Source organism: Antedon bifida, chromosome 1 (genome assembly GCF_963402885.1).
Source record: "Antedon bifida chromosome 1, ecAntBifi1.1, whole genome shotgun sequence".
NCBI lineage: Eukaryota > Metazoa > Echinodermata > Crinoidea > Comatulida > Antedonidae > Antedon > Antedon bifida.
Window position 1 is genome coordinate 13,888,051 of NC_136226.1, and position 13,108 is coordinate 13,901,158.

At 34.6% G+C, this 13,108-nt stretch overlaps 2 protein-coding genes across 2 annotated transcripts; both read right to left on the reverse strand.

The window, feature by feature from the left end:
- Nucleotides 1–719: 719 nt before the first annotated feature.
- On the reverse strand, nucleotides 720–7,452 carry LOC144834918 (uncharacterized). Its single transcript, XM_078689907.1, has 13 exons — nucleotides 7,182–7,452; nucleotides 6,823–7,077; nucleotides 6,189–6,626; nucleotides 5,673–6,095; nucleotides 5,076–5,510; nucleotides 4,616–4,854; nucleotides 4,237–4,432; nucleotides 3,464–3,892; nucleotides 2,855–3,274; nucleotides 2,339–2,383; nucleotides 1,881–1,975; nucleotides 1,269–1,489; nucleotides 720–953 (listed from the first exon to the last, which is right to left on the reverse strand). The coding sequence occupies exons 1-13, from the start codon at nucleotides 7,450–7,452 to the stop codon at nucleotides 839–841; spliced, it is 3,582 nt and encodes a 1,193-aa protein (XP_078546033.1). The 3' UTR covers nucleotides 720–838.
- Nucleotides 7,453–7,593: 141 nt separating this feature from the next.
- LOC144834927 (hyalin-like) lies at nucleotides 7,594–12,671 on the reverse strand. The gene is made up of 11 exons (XM_078689919.1): nucleotides 12,550–12,671; nucleotides 11,699–12,281; nucleotides 11,291–11,533; nucleotides 10,791–11,033; nucleotides 10,318–10,563; nucleotides 9,981–10,223; nucleotides 9,573–9,815; nucleotides 8,899–9,141; nucleotides 8,426–8,671; nucleotides 8,089–8,331; nucleotides 7,594–7,922 (listed from the first exon to the last, which is right to left on the reverse strand). The coding sequence occupies exons 2-11, from the start codon at nucleotides 11,790–11,792 to the stop codon at nucleotides 7,594–7,596; spliced, it is 2,373 nt and encodes a 790-aa protein (XP_078546045.1). The 5' UTR covers nucleotides 11,793–12,281; nucleotides 12,550–12,671.
- Nucleotides 12,672–13,108: the final 437 nt, after the last annotated feature.

The following is a 13,108-nucleotide window of genomic DNA, read 5'->3' on the forward strand; positions in this document are numbered from 1 at the left end:
TATCGCATAAAAATTGATTTTTAAAAACTTGATATTTTGGCCATTTTTCGAAAAAAAATCCCTGTACTATTAGTACAGAGATTTTTTCAAAAAATGCAAAATTTTTTACCCTTTTATTTTTCGACACAACTGGTTTCTATGGCACTATAAGATGATAAATGATCATATACAGCAATATTATCGCATAAAAGTTGAATTTTAAAAACTTGATATTTTTGCAATTTTTCGAAAAAATCCCTGTAGCCCCTACTTATAGTACAGGGATTTTTTCAAAAAAATGTCAAAAAGGTCTAAATTTTGCCATTTTCGAAAATGTCCTTGTACAGGGATTTTTTTTCCCAAAATATCGACTTCTTAAAATATGTTAAATTTTGAACCATTTATTTTTGACATAAATGGTTACTATGAGACTATGTCAAAACAGAAAAGGGTCGAAGTTGACCATTTTGTCGACAAATTGGCCAACTATTCAATTTGCAAATATTACATTATTATGCAATATTACATAATCTTCTTATACATTATTATTATTATCACATATAGTAATTGAATGTGTATAACCATAAAATAAATAATAAAAGTCTGTGTTTCATTATTATCTATTTATTTCGTAGAAATATGATAGTAACCATAACGTCAATTCATGACAACATTCTTGCCCTTTTACAGTACTCATAATCATTCATTATTTGTATAATATCTAAATTCTATGGGGGAATCAATCTACTGAACTGAATCTATAAATACGATAAATGTATTTTTTTTTATTATTTAATATTATTGTCTGTAATAAAATGCTATCGTTTGTTATTGTATTTATCATAATTCGATTACTAGACTAATTACAGAATCGCCAGATGCCATCGTTCCTATAGCCATTGGTACAATAACTGTAGTGACTTACATACAGTGGTTGGGGATCAATCCACTCCAGTACGATGTTGTTATTGTTTCTAAAATAATAAAGGAATAATATACGAGTTAATACAATATAATATTAAATTAGATTATTGGAGCTATTGCATCATTGCGTAATCGTAATCATCAACCTCATTTATATCATCCTCTCCTCCTCATCATCATTGTTATCAAACAAATAAAAAAAATTACATACTAATATTATTATTGTTTTTATAAAATGTATATTTGTATATTTTTGTTTAAATAAAAAGGCCATAAAATAACTCAAGTAATTTAATCATATAATTGTAATACGTTTGATAGGTAATAGGTACAGTAAATGAATGAGAATTAAAATAAATATTTACCGGACTGTGAGAGTTCCAGCGTTAAGGGTCACCGTGAAAGCATTGAATGACTGTGGGTTCAACAACCAAGGGTTGAATTCACATTTCTCGTCCCTGCAGTTCTTACACCTACGAACACACACATAAGTGTTCCAATATGCATCGATCACAATTTCATACATTGGATTGCTTTCAGATGAGCTTGACGATAATGCAATTTGTGCAGATAGACGAGCTTGTACCTTTAAACAAATTATAAACGAGCAATTATTTACACGTAAACGTTGCTACCAATAAGCAGGCAGATAATATTGGGGGCACCATGTACCACTAGACCTGTAACTCGTGTATCTAGACTTAAACATAACGTTTTTTACACTTTCTTTCTTACACGTTCTTTAAGCGCCTTGAGCACTTTGTGGATATGCGCGCTTTATAAATCTTATTATCTTATCTTATCTTTACGCGTAGGATATAATACACTTTCTAGTAAGGTACCGTATAGGTGTTTTTAAACAAGTATTCTAACCAAAAACTTTAGAAATTTTAGTTATTGCACGTTTGTGATAAGTCAATATCTATCTGTTCATTCATTTAAGTAGACAATGAAGATAATATTTATGTTTAACTTACCTGGAAGCTAACTGTTACAGGGTAAGATTGACTGACCGGAAAGAATTGATAGTTACAGGTTCCATCGGTTTCACTCTCAATGTAATTATTGCATTCTAAAATGAAATAAGTATGTCTACTGTTACAGGTGTCTTTCTTTTGAGGGTGGGAGAACTTACATTTAATACTGTATAAACCGACGTTGTCACTGATTAATGAACTACTACCACTAATTACTGCAGTAAACTGTTGACCAACGAACTCTTCTGTTTTCTCCACGTGGAATTAAAGCTTGGTTTCCACTAGGACGCAAAGCAAGGACGTAGACACAACGTATCGACGCAAAATGCCGTAAGAACATAATTAACCTTACGTATGCGAAGTGGGAACCGACGACGTAAATACGTTGCCGTAAACGTATATTTACTGCACCATTTTCTGCCTTTTGCGTATGTCGCAACAGTGATAAAATTAATTACCTGTAACTCCTTCTGGTAAAATGTAGGTAGGTATCCCGCCATTTGCTGTCAATAAGAAAATAATGAAAGCATGAAAGAATATTTAATGTTTACATAGTAAGCCCATATTGTAGTAAGCCCATATTGTAGTAAGCCCATATTGTAGTAAACCCATATTGTAGTAAGCCCATATTGTAGTAAGCCCATATTGTAGTAAGCCCATATTGTAGTAAGCCCATATTGTAGTAAGCCCATATTGTAGTAAGCCCATATTGTAGTAAGCCCATATTGTAGTAAGCCCATATTGTAGTAAGCCCATATTGTAGTAAGCCCATATTGTAGTAAGCCCATATTGTAGTAAGCCCATATTGTAGTAAGCCCATATTCTCATGAAACAGAAAAACAATGCACCTTAGAATGTAGACATAATGAAAAAACTAAATACAACGTGTTGCATAATCTATAGTTCTGAAATCATAAAAATCAAACGCATATTATACTTTTAGTGGATCTGTAATAATAACTATTTACACGTACCTATTTCACAGAACTGCCAATATCCACGATTATCTTGAGCTGTGCGTATGCCTAAATATGAAACTGATAGAGGGTATGGATCTTGCCATTCAACCAGAGTTTCTGAAGATCCGCCAAATCCAACAGCTATCAGACCGTTTCCAAATGTTATCCAAAACTTTTGAGAAACGTTCGCGCTCAAAATGGCAGCATATGTAGATGAGGTTGCTTGGTTGATGCCTGCGCGCCAAATTGTAACCTTTCTGTTACTACCAGCACCAATTCGAATTTCATATACGTTGTAATCGTCACGTGGTGCCGGTGACAGACGTAGAAACGCATGTGAGGATGCCCTTACTTCGAAAGAGATAGTTGTCGCCTGCAACTGTTCGCTGATATACTTGAACGTCGTACTCCCATCGGTTTCATATGTTGCACATGCTGCCAAAAAAAGTAACATTTTTAACGTACATTGAATAATAGCATCAAAGCGCAATATTTACTTGGAATAATTGAAATAGACTGAGATCTGCAAAATAACTACCGTACATTTATGGAATTGCTGCTGAGCATTTCTCTGTATTTTTGGCAAAACATTTTGAAACTTTGGGAACAATATTATAAACTTACAATAACAATCAAATGGAATGCAGTAGGTTGTCGTTGCTCGTCTTGATTGTGACCAGTATGTTTTAGCAGCTTCAGATGGCAGAAGAGTGGTACAAATATACTGTAAGTGATTATTTGAACATTCTGCGTGAGTAAGATCCAGGTAAACCTTCAAATCATTCAAGCTACTCAATTGGCCATCATTTACATCCAGCATTTTAGCTTCATTGGGAAGTTGTGCCTCTGTCAATGCGAATACACCGTTGCCGTATTCGTCAGGGGAGAGGAATACGACTACTTTGTATCGATCGGGTCCGGAGAGATTAATTACAGATGCCGCTCCTGAAGATGGAGTAAATGCTACATCAACGTTTACATTATGTACTCCACCATCTTGAAGTATACCAGCGCTTGTCATCTGAAGACCATTGACGTTTAGTTCAACTTGTGCTGTTGAAAATTATAAATACGTTTATCAGTCGATTCTCACTGCATCTACATGTGTTTCACATGTGATGCATGTATCATGTATCACGCCTACCCAACCTTGCATGTTACAAACAGCATATTTCATACACATGAAACGCTGTATTTTGCTTATTATGATGATGGGTTATTAATATTTTTGATTTGTGGAGATACAGTACTCAAAACCGGGTATTGCAAAAACCAAAACCACAACATCATTTGAAATAGAAGACTAGAAAACAATTTTGAATTATTATATATCCTATCACGTTGACGATGGAAAATATATTTAACAAAAATAGATTCCTATCTTTCTAGTTACTTACGGACGCAATACAGCCTGGTGCAGAATGTTCTTTTGGCTTGTGGAGATTGTGTCCAGAAAGCACGTGCAGCGGGCGATGGACCTACATCTGTACATACGAACGTGTACCTTTGTCCTGAACAATCAACATTTCTTAAATCGTACTCAACGTAGGCTTCAAAAAATACAAATTGTTCTTCGTCCACAATTGTTTGAGTCTATTATAAATGTAATTGAAATGTTATTATAATGCAAACCATTTTGAAAAACCATATAAACAAGTTACTTCCTTCCCCCATTCACCTAAAATCTAAACCAACTGTATAAAATAGCTTCTTGAACAAAATTACTGTTTTGTCATCCGTGTATTAATAATTGCATGTTCTACTAAAATACATTACCTGTGTTTCCTTATTCAAATTAGCTGTTATAGTTGCAATAGGTTCATTTCCTTGTTCATTTTCAGCTAGCCATGATGTTACTTGGTATCTCTCTAGATCTCCTAAGTCGTTGATGACATTAGCAGTACCAGTGCGTGGTAGAAGATACACGCACAGCAACACGCTGGCCCTATCACCACCGAATACGATGAGGCTCTTAGGTGCGTCAACACCAACCTCTACATCTATTGTTACGGATGCTAAAATAACCATAACATGTATATAAATATTTTATCATGATAATAATGTTTTTAAAAGATTATAAGTTCATTATGTTGTACTCTTAAATATTAAGAGAGAGAAACTCAGTTTAATATGGTAAATGTAAACATCCACAGACGATTCCGATTGGAATGGATCAATACATCACTCATATCTAATTTGCGACTAAAGAGGTAAATATTTTAGTTAAAATAATTACCTGCACAACCAATGACTGTACAACTTGTAGTGTTAGCGCTATCGGATTGTCTCCAGAAATCGGATCCAGCTGTCGATGGTGATAGAGTTGCACATAAGTACTTGTATTTTCCACCAAAGCAACTCACTAATGACAGATCGTAAGACGTGGAAATATCACTGAACGTTGAAGGTACTCCATCTTGAATGTCTTGTGCGCTTTGACTAGATGTCAATTGGACAGATGTAGATGCTGTTGGATTACTTCCAGTGAAGGATTCAGAGAGAAAAATGTCAACGTTGTACCTATCATCGCCAGCCGAGTTGACAGCCGACGCTGAACCATCAGCAGGTATAAAGGTCAAATCAAACTGAAGATCTTGCGCTTGCTTGTCAACGAGGATCTTGTCAGTAGGAATATCAATATTGATGGAATCAACATTCAGAGCAGTTATTGCTGAAACAATGATAATGATTTGCAACTTTATTCAATGCGATTTTTTAGTTTATGAAAGACTATTACAAAAAGTATTTTTTTAAATATCGATTTTTCGTTTATGAATTTGAATAAGATAATATAAATGAAATTATGATGAAATTATATTTATAATATACTTACACGTGCATGTAATTGGCACACATTCTTGAACGTCAGCGGCTGAAGATGCACACCATGTGTTAGCGCATTGGTCAGATGGACCAAATGTCACACACAAATGAGATACACCACTAGCACATTCAACATCGATTGCATTAATCTGGAATACTATTTCATAAAATCGAACAATCTGATTGTCCACGAGGTCGGTAGGTTCTTTTAAAATGCCAGTTGTGTAGGCTGTTGGATTACTTCCCTCACTGTCTGTAGCCAGGAATGAAGTCACACTATACCTGTCTGATCCACCACACGAATTAACCACTTGGGATGTACCCGTGCCTGGGAGGACGTACAAGCACAGCAAGAACAGGTTTTCTCTTCTTTCAACTAGACTACCGGTACGAGGAAAGTCAATCTTTGCCTGTACAGATAAGTCAACGGATGCTGGAAGAAAGATATAGCAAGTAATAATTTTATTTGTATTTGATACCGTTGCTCTAAAGATAGAAGATATATGTTGTTTGATACATTACTTACATTTACAATTAAACTGAGCACATCCAATACGTCGTGCTGAACTAGCTTGATCCCATGTTTGACGTCCCGCATCTGAAGGACCAAGATCAATGCAAATGTATTGTAATTGGTCTGCAAAGCAACCGACACCGTTAAAATCAATTTCAGCTTTAATATTTTCAAATGTCTGTTGGACATTGTCTTGAATATCAAGTCGTTGCTGTGCAGGTGTCAATTCTGTGTCACTGCTTCTGATTGGATTGTTTCCTTGAGCATCTGTCGAGAGGAAAACGATAATCTCATAGCGGTCATCACCAGCGCTGTTGACAACATCTGCGGAATCGTCAATAGGCGTAAATTGTACATCCAACTCTATGTTTCGGACTCCGTCATCTGAAATGACTGTATCTTGAGGTGTTTCGATAGAAACTTGGTTTACGTTAAGTTCAACCAGTACACCTGGAATAAAACAAAAACATGCCTTCAGAAATAAATAATTTCGTTGATACATTTATTAATATTCTATTAATATAAATGCTGAGTAATTTTTTAATGGAACAGAGATTTCTATAAGACAGGACTGGATTTTAATCAAGTATGATCAAAATTGAACAAAAGATAAGGAATTATCAAAAATATTATTGATATTACTTACGTTCAACGATTACATTGAAATCACATTCTGCTGAGTTTCCGCTAGAATCGGTGGCAGTGCACACAACACGCCTGACGCCAATAGTGAAGATTACTGGAGAGGTTACTGGCGATCCTCCAGAAGTGCAACGAATAGAAACGAGGGCACCGGAGTTATCCTGAACGCTTGGCAATGTGAATGTAACTGTTGCTGTTTCACCCCGTGCTTTTACTGTAATATCTGTCTGGCAGTTTGAAAGCACTGGCCTTTCTTTATCTAAAATTAGAAGACACATTATCGAAAGGTTACATTATGAAAAAGTGGTCTTGGAAATCAAACCCAATCAGTCACTAAAGAATAAAAATAATAAACCAATATACCTTGAATAGTTACAGTAAATGTTTCTTCTTGTGTATTACCAGAGCTATCGGATGTTGAACATCTTACAATAGATTCACCAAGAGGAAATGAGCTACCAGATGCAGGTTGGCAGATCACAGATAAACTCTCACCAGAATTATCGGTTGCAGTCGGTGTATCATACTCTACAGTTGCTCTGTCCTGTCCTGGATCAGTGTTTTCAGTAATGTCGGTTGGTTGCGATAGTTGTGGCTTTTCATTGTCTGTATTTTGAAGTAAAGAGAGGATCATTATATTCAAAGATATATATTAACATATATATATAGAATACATGTGAATTAATAATAATAATAACTGGTACTTGATATAGAGCATTATGCTGAAAGCCTCACAGCGCTTTACATAGACAGAACAATTTTGAAAATAAAAAATTCAAAAGGTGAGTTTTGAGAAGAGATTTGAAGACACTGGTGGAAGTTGCCTGACGGATTTCAAATACTTTATGAAAATATATTTACCAATAACTGTAACAGTAAATGTAACAGAGGCACTGTTGCCACTGTCGTCAGTTGCTGTACATGTAACCTGTGTGTCACCAAGTTGAAAAGCGATTCCTGATTGTGGCTGGCATTGAACTGTGGGTTGTATACCAGAATTATCAGTAGCATCTGGAATATTGTAAGACACTACAGCAGTTGGTTGTTCAGGATCAGTATTTACAAGGATGTCATCAGGTTGATCAATGTTGGGCTTTTCAGCATCTAATAATGAAAAAGAGAAAAGCATAAAGAATATAGAAAGTTCTAACTAAAAAAAAATGAGGAAAAAACGCAATTTGTTGACATCAATGATATTTACATTACGTCATTGTTTAAGACTGAACACTTTAGAAATTATTTAATCAGTTATTTTCTAAAATATAATTACCATTGACGGTGATAACGAATGTACAGACTTCTTCATTTTGACTGGTATCAGTCGCAGTACATCTTATAGTAGTTACACCCATTTTTACATCCATTGGTGAATCTTCAGAGCAATCAATCGTTACATCTTTGAGTGAGTTATCTGTTGCAGAAGCTGGAGTAAACTGAACAGACGCTGTGCTACTTCCAAGATCTGTGGTCGTTGAAACATCTCCAGAGCAAGTAAGTTGTGGCTTCTCATCGTCTGTAAATATGGTAATTATTACATAATATACAAATATACTAATACTTTACTTCACATAAGCTAACAATTAAAACTGATTGTCTATTTCCATTACCTGTAACTGTGACTTTAAAGGAGCAGATTTCTTCATTACCACTTGCGTCTATGGCCTTACAAAAGACTGTAGTTTCACCCATGTCGCAGTCGAATGTCTCAGGATGATCACATGTGATTATAATACCAGCACTCCCAGCATTATCAGTTGCCGTTGGAGGTATGAATGTGACACTTGCAGTGCTTTTACCAGGATCAGTTGTAGCCGATATATCAATTGTACAAGTTAAACTAGGCTTTTCATTATCTACAAAATATAGTAAGAATTTACAGATTCATATCCTGGAATTCCACCATAAAAGAAGCAAATACTTTAATCCAGTAGTAGAGAGGTGAACACTTTAGGCCATATAGAACACATTATATATCACTTTATAAAAGAGGGTGTTTGTGTATTCATTTATAATGTACTTTAATGGATTTTGAAAAAAGATTTGCAACTAAAAATGTCCAATTCATAACAAAGCATCTTACCAATGATAGTTACAGTAAATGTTTCTTCTTGTGTATTACCAGAGCTATCGGATGTTGAACATCTTACAATAGATTCACCAAGAGGAAATGAGCTACCAGATGCAGGTTGGCAGATCACAGATAAACTCTCACCAGAATTATCGGTTGCAGTCGGTGTATCATACTGTACAGTTGCTCTGTTCTGTCCTGGATCAGTGTTTTCAGTAATGTCGGTTGGTTGCGATAGTTGTGGCTTTTCATTGTCTGTATTTTAAAGTAAAAAGAGGATCATTATATTCAAAGATATATATTAATATATATATATATATAACTTTTTCTCATTCTCACAGATTTCCTCATCTTTATCGTTTCAAATTAATTAATTAAATTTCAGTATATCACCGGGCGGTTTAGAATTAATGTTCTTTGCCTCTTGTGTTTATATATATATATATATATATATATATATATATATATATATATATATATATATATATATATATATAGTATACATGTGAATTAATAATAATAATAACTGGTACTTAATATAGCGCATTATGCTGAAAGCCTCACAGCGCTTTACATAGACAGAACAATTTTGAAAATAAAAAATTTGAAGAGAAAATAAAAGAGATTTGAAGACACTGGTGGAAGTTGCCTGACGGATTTCAAATACTTTATGAAAATATATTTACCAATAACTGTAACAGTAAATGTAACAGAGGCACTGTTGCCACTGTCGTCAGTTGCTGTACAAGTAACCTGTGTGTCACCAAGTTGAAAAGCGATTCCTGATTGAGGCTGGCATTGAACTGTGGGTTGTATACCAGAATTATCAGTAGCATCTGGAATATTGTAAGACACTACAGCAGTTGGTTGTTCAGGATCAGTATTTACAAGGATGTCATCAGGTTGATCAATGTTGGGCTTTTCAGCATCTAATAATGAAAAAGAGAAAAGCATAAAGAATGTAGAAAGTTCTAACTAAAAACAATGATGAAATAACGCAATTTGTTGACATCAATGATATTTACATTACGTCATTGTTTAAGACTGAACACTTTAGAAATTATTTAATCAGTTATTTTCTAAAATATTATTACCATTGACGGTGATAACGAATGTACAGATTTCTTCATTTTGACTGGTATCAGTCGCAGTACATCTTATAGTAGTTACACCCATTTTTACATCCATTGGTGAATCTTCAGAGCAATCAATCGTTACATCTTTGAGTGAGTTATCTGTTGCAGAAGCTGGAGTAAACTGAACAGACGCTGTGCTACTTCCAAGATCTGTGGTCGTTGAAACATCTCCAGAGCAAGTAAGTTGTGGCTTCTCATCGTCTGTAAATATTGTAATTATTACATAATATACAAATATACTAATACTTTACTTCACATAAGCTAACAATTAAAACTGATTGTCTATTTCCATTACCTGTAACTGTGACTTTAAAGGAGCAGATTTCTTCATTACCACTTGCGTCTATGGCCTTACAAAAGACTGTAGTTTCACCCATGTCGCAGTCGAATGTCTCAGGATGATCACATGTGATTATAATATCAGCACTCCCAGCATTATCAGTTGCCGTTGGAGGTATGAATGTGACACTTGCAGTGCTTTTACCAGGATCAGTTGTAGCCGATATATCAATTGTACAAGTTAAACTAGGCTTTTCATTATCTACAAAATATAGTAAGAATTTACAGATTCATATCCTGGAATTCCACCATAAAAGAAGCAAATACTTTAATCCAGTAGTAGAGAGGTGAACACTTTAGGCCATATAGAACACATTATATATCACTTTATAAAAGAGGGTGTTTGTGTATTCATTTATAATGTACTTTAATGGATTTTGAACAAAGATTTGCAACTAAAAATGTCCAATTCATAACAAAGCATCTTACCAATGATATTTACAGTAAATGTTTCTTCTTGTGTATTACCAGAGCTATCGGATGTTGAACATCTTACAATAGATTCACCAAGAGGAAATGAGCTACCAGATGCAGGTTGGCAGATCACAGATAAACTCTCACCAGAATTATCGGTTGCAGTCGGTGTATCATATTGTACAGTTGCTCTGTCCTGTCCTGGATCAGTGTTTTCAGTAATGTCGGTTGGTTGCGATAGTTGTGGCTTTTCATTGTCTGTATTTTAAAGTAAAAAGAGGATCATTATATTCAAAGATATATATTAATATATATATATATATATAGTATACATGTGAATTAATAATAATAATAACTGGTACTTAATATAGCGCATTATGCTGAAAGCCTCACAGCGCTTTACATAGACAGAACAATTTTGAAAATAAAAAATTTGAAGAGAAAATAAAAGAGATTTGAAGACACTGGTGGAAGTTGCCTGACGGATTTCAAATACTTTATGAAAATATATTTACCAATAACTGTAACAGTAAATGTAACAGAGGCACTGTTGCCACTGTCGTCAGTTGCTGTACAAGTAACCTGTGTGTCACCAAGTTGAAAAGCGATTCCTGATTGTGGCTGGCATTGAACTGTGGGTTGTATACCAGAATTATCAGTAGCATCTGGAATATTGTAAGACACTACAGCAGTTGGTTGTTCAGGATCAGTATTTACAAGGATGTCATCAGGTTGATCAATGTTGGGCTTTTCAGCATCTAATAATGAAAAAGAGAAAAGCATAAAGAATGTAGAAAGTTCTAACTAAAAACAATGATGAAATAACGCAATTTGTTGACATCAATGATATTTACATTACGTCATTGTTTAAGACTGAACACTTTAGAAATTATTTAATCAGTTATTTTCTAAAATATAATTACCATTGACGGTGATAACGAATGTACAGACTTCTTCATTTTGACTGGTATCAGTCGCAGTACATCTTATAGTAGTTACACCCATTTTTACATCCATTGGTGAATCTTCAGAGCAATCAATCGTTACATCTTTGAGTGAGTTATCTGTTGCAGAAGCTGGAGTAAACTGAACAGACGCTGTGCTACTTCCAAGATCTGTGGTCGTTGAAACATCTCCAGAGCAAGTAAGTTGTGGCTTCTCATCGTCTGTAAATATTGTAATTATTACATAATATACAAATATACTAATACTTTACTTCACATAAGCTAACAAATAAAACTGATTGTCTATTTCCATTACCTGTAACTGTGACTTTAAAAGAGCAGATTTCTTCATTACCACTTGCGTCTATGGCCTTACAAAAGACAGTAGTTTCACCCATGTCGCAGTCGAATGTCTCAGGATGATCACATGTGATTATAATACCAGCACTCCCAGCATTATCAGTTGCCGTTGGAGGTATGAATGTGACACTTGCAGTGCTTTTACCAGGATCAGTTGTAGCCGATATATCAATTGAACAGGTTAAACTAGGCTTTTCAATATCTACAAGTAAAATCAAACAGTTTTATATCTTGGAATTCAACAACAAGGAAAGAAATACCTTGCCGTAGATACATAATGTTGGAAAACGGTGAGGGGATGGATCTATTTTGTTTGTATCACCTTTCAAAAAATACAAATTACTATATGATTACTCAATAACTTACTTTCATTTGGATATTTTTTTTATCCATTTAATAACTTTGTAATACGTATGTAGGCACGATTTGGATGCATATTATATTTTTATTAAAATCCTGTCGATACTAACCCTTTTCGCAAAATTGTCCAACAAATCCAGATGGACATTGACAGGTGAATGATTGGCAATCTTGTGATGGTATACAGGTTCCATCATTCCTACACGACCCTGTGGAGCAGGGATCGACTGCTGTAAAGTAAAATAAAAAACGTAATGACTTATATTTTACGGTACTATTATTGTAAATGCATGTAATAAAGTAAAATAAACGTAGTTTGCACTTTCGATTTACCACATACCTTCTGAACATGTTTTACCACGAAAGCAAGAAGAACATTTGCACTTGAAATCTCCGTATCCGATTCGATAACATTGTCCACCATTTTCGCAAACACCACCGTCGCAAGGATCAACTGAAAATTGAAACAATATATATAATTTCCTCAGTGTTTGGCTGCTTAACCGTAATGAACATTAGGCCTACTAAAAAAACAACAATTTGAATATACACACCAATTGTTGGAATTACGTAAAATCTCCACATTCCGCTGGAGTACGGTCCTGTATAGTAGCCAAAGTAATGGATAGGAATTGGAACGTCATCTTTCCAATTCAGGAGCGGATCTTC

Coding starts and splice junctions, on each gene's coding strand:
- LOC144834918 (XM_078689907.1), bottom strand. CDS start 7,452: ATGATCCTCTCTTTACTTCAAAATACAGACAATGAAAAGCCACAACTA. Junction 2,384..2,854: donor TTGGCAGTTCTGTGAAATAG/GTACGTGTAAAT, acceptor TCTTATTGACAG/CAAATGGCGGGATACCTACC. Junction 1,490..1,880: donor CTGTAACAGTTAGCTTCCAG/GTAAGTTAAACA, acceptor ATTTGTTTAAAG/GTACAAGCTCGTCTATCTGC.
- LOC144834927 (XM_078689919.1), bottom strand. CDS start 11,792: ATGGATGTAAAAATGGGTGTAACTACTATAAGATGTACTGCGACTGAT. Junction 10,564..10,790: donor ATTTACTGTAAATATCATTG/GTAAGATGCTTT, acceptor TATATTTTGTAG/ATAATGAAAAGCCTAGTTTA. Junction 9,142..9,572: donor ATTTACTGTTACAGTTATTG/GTAAATATATTT, acceptor TTTAAAATACAG/ACAATGAAAAGCCACAACTA.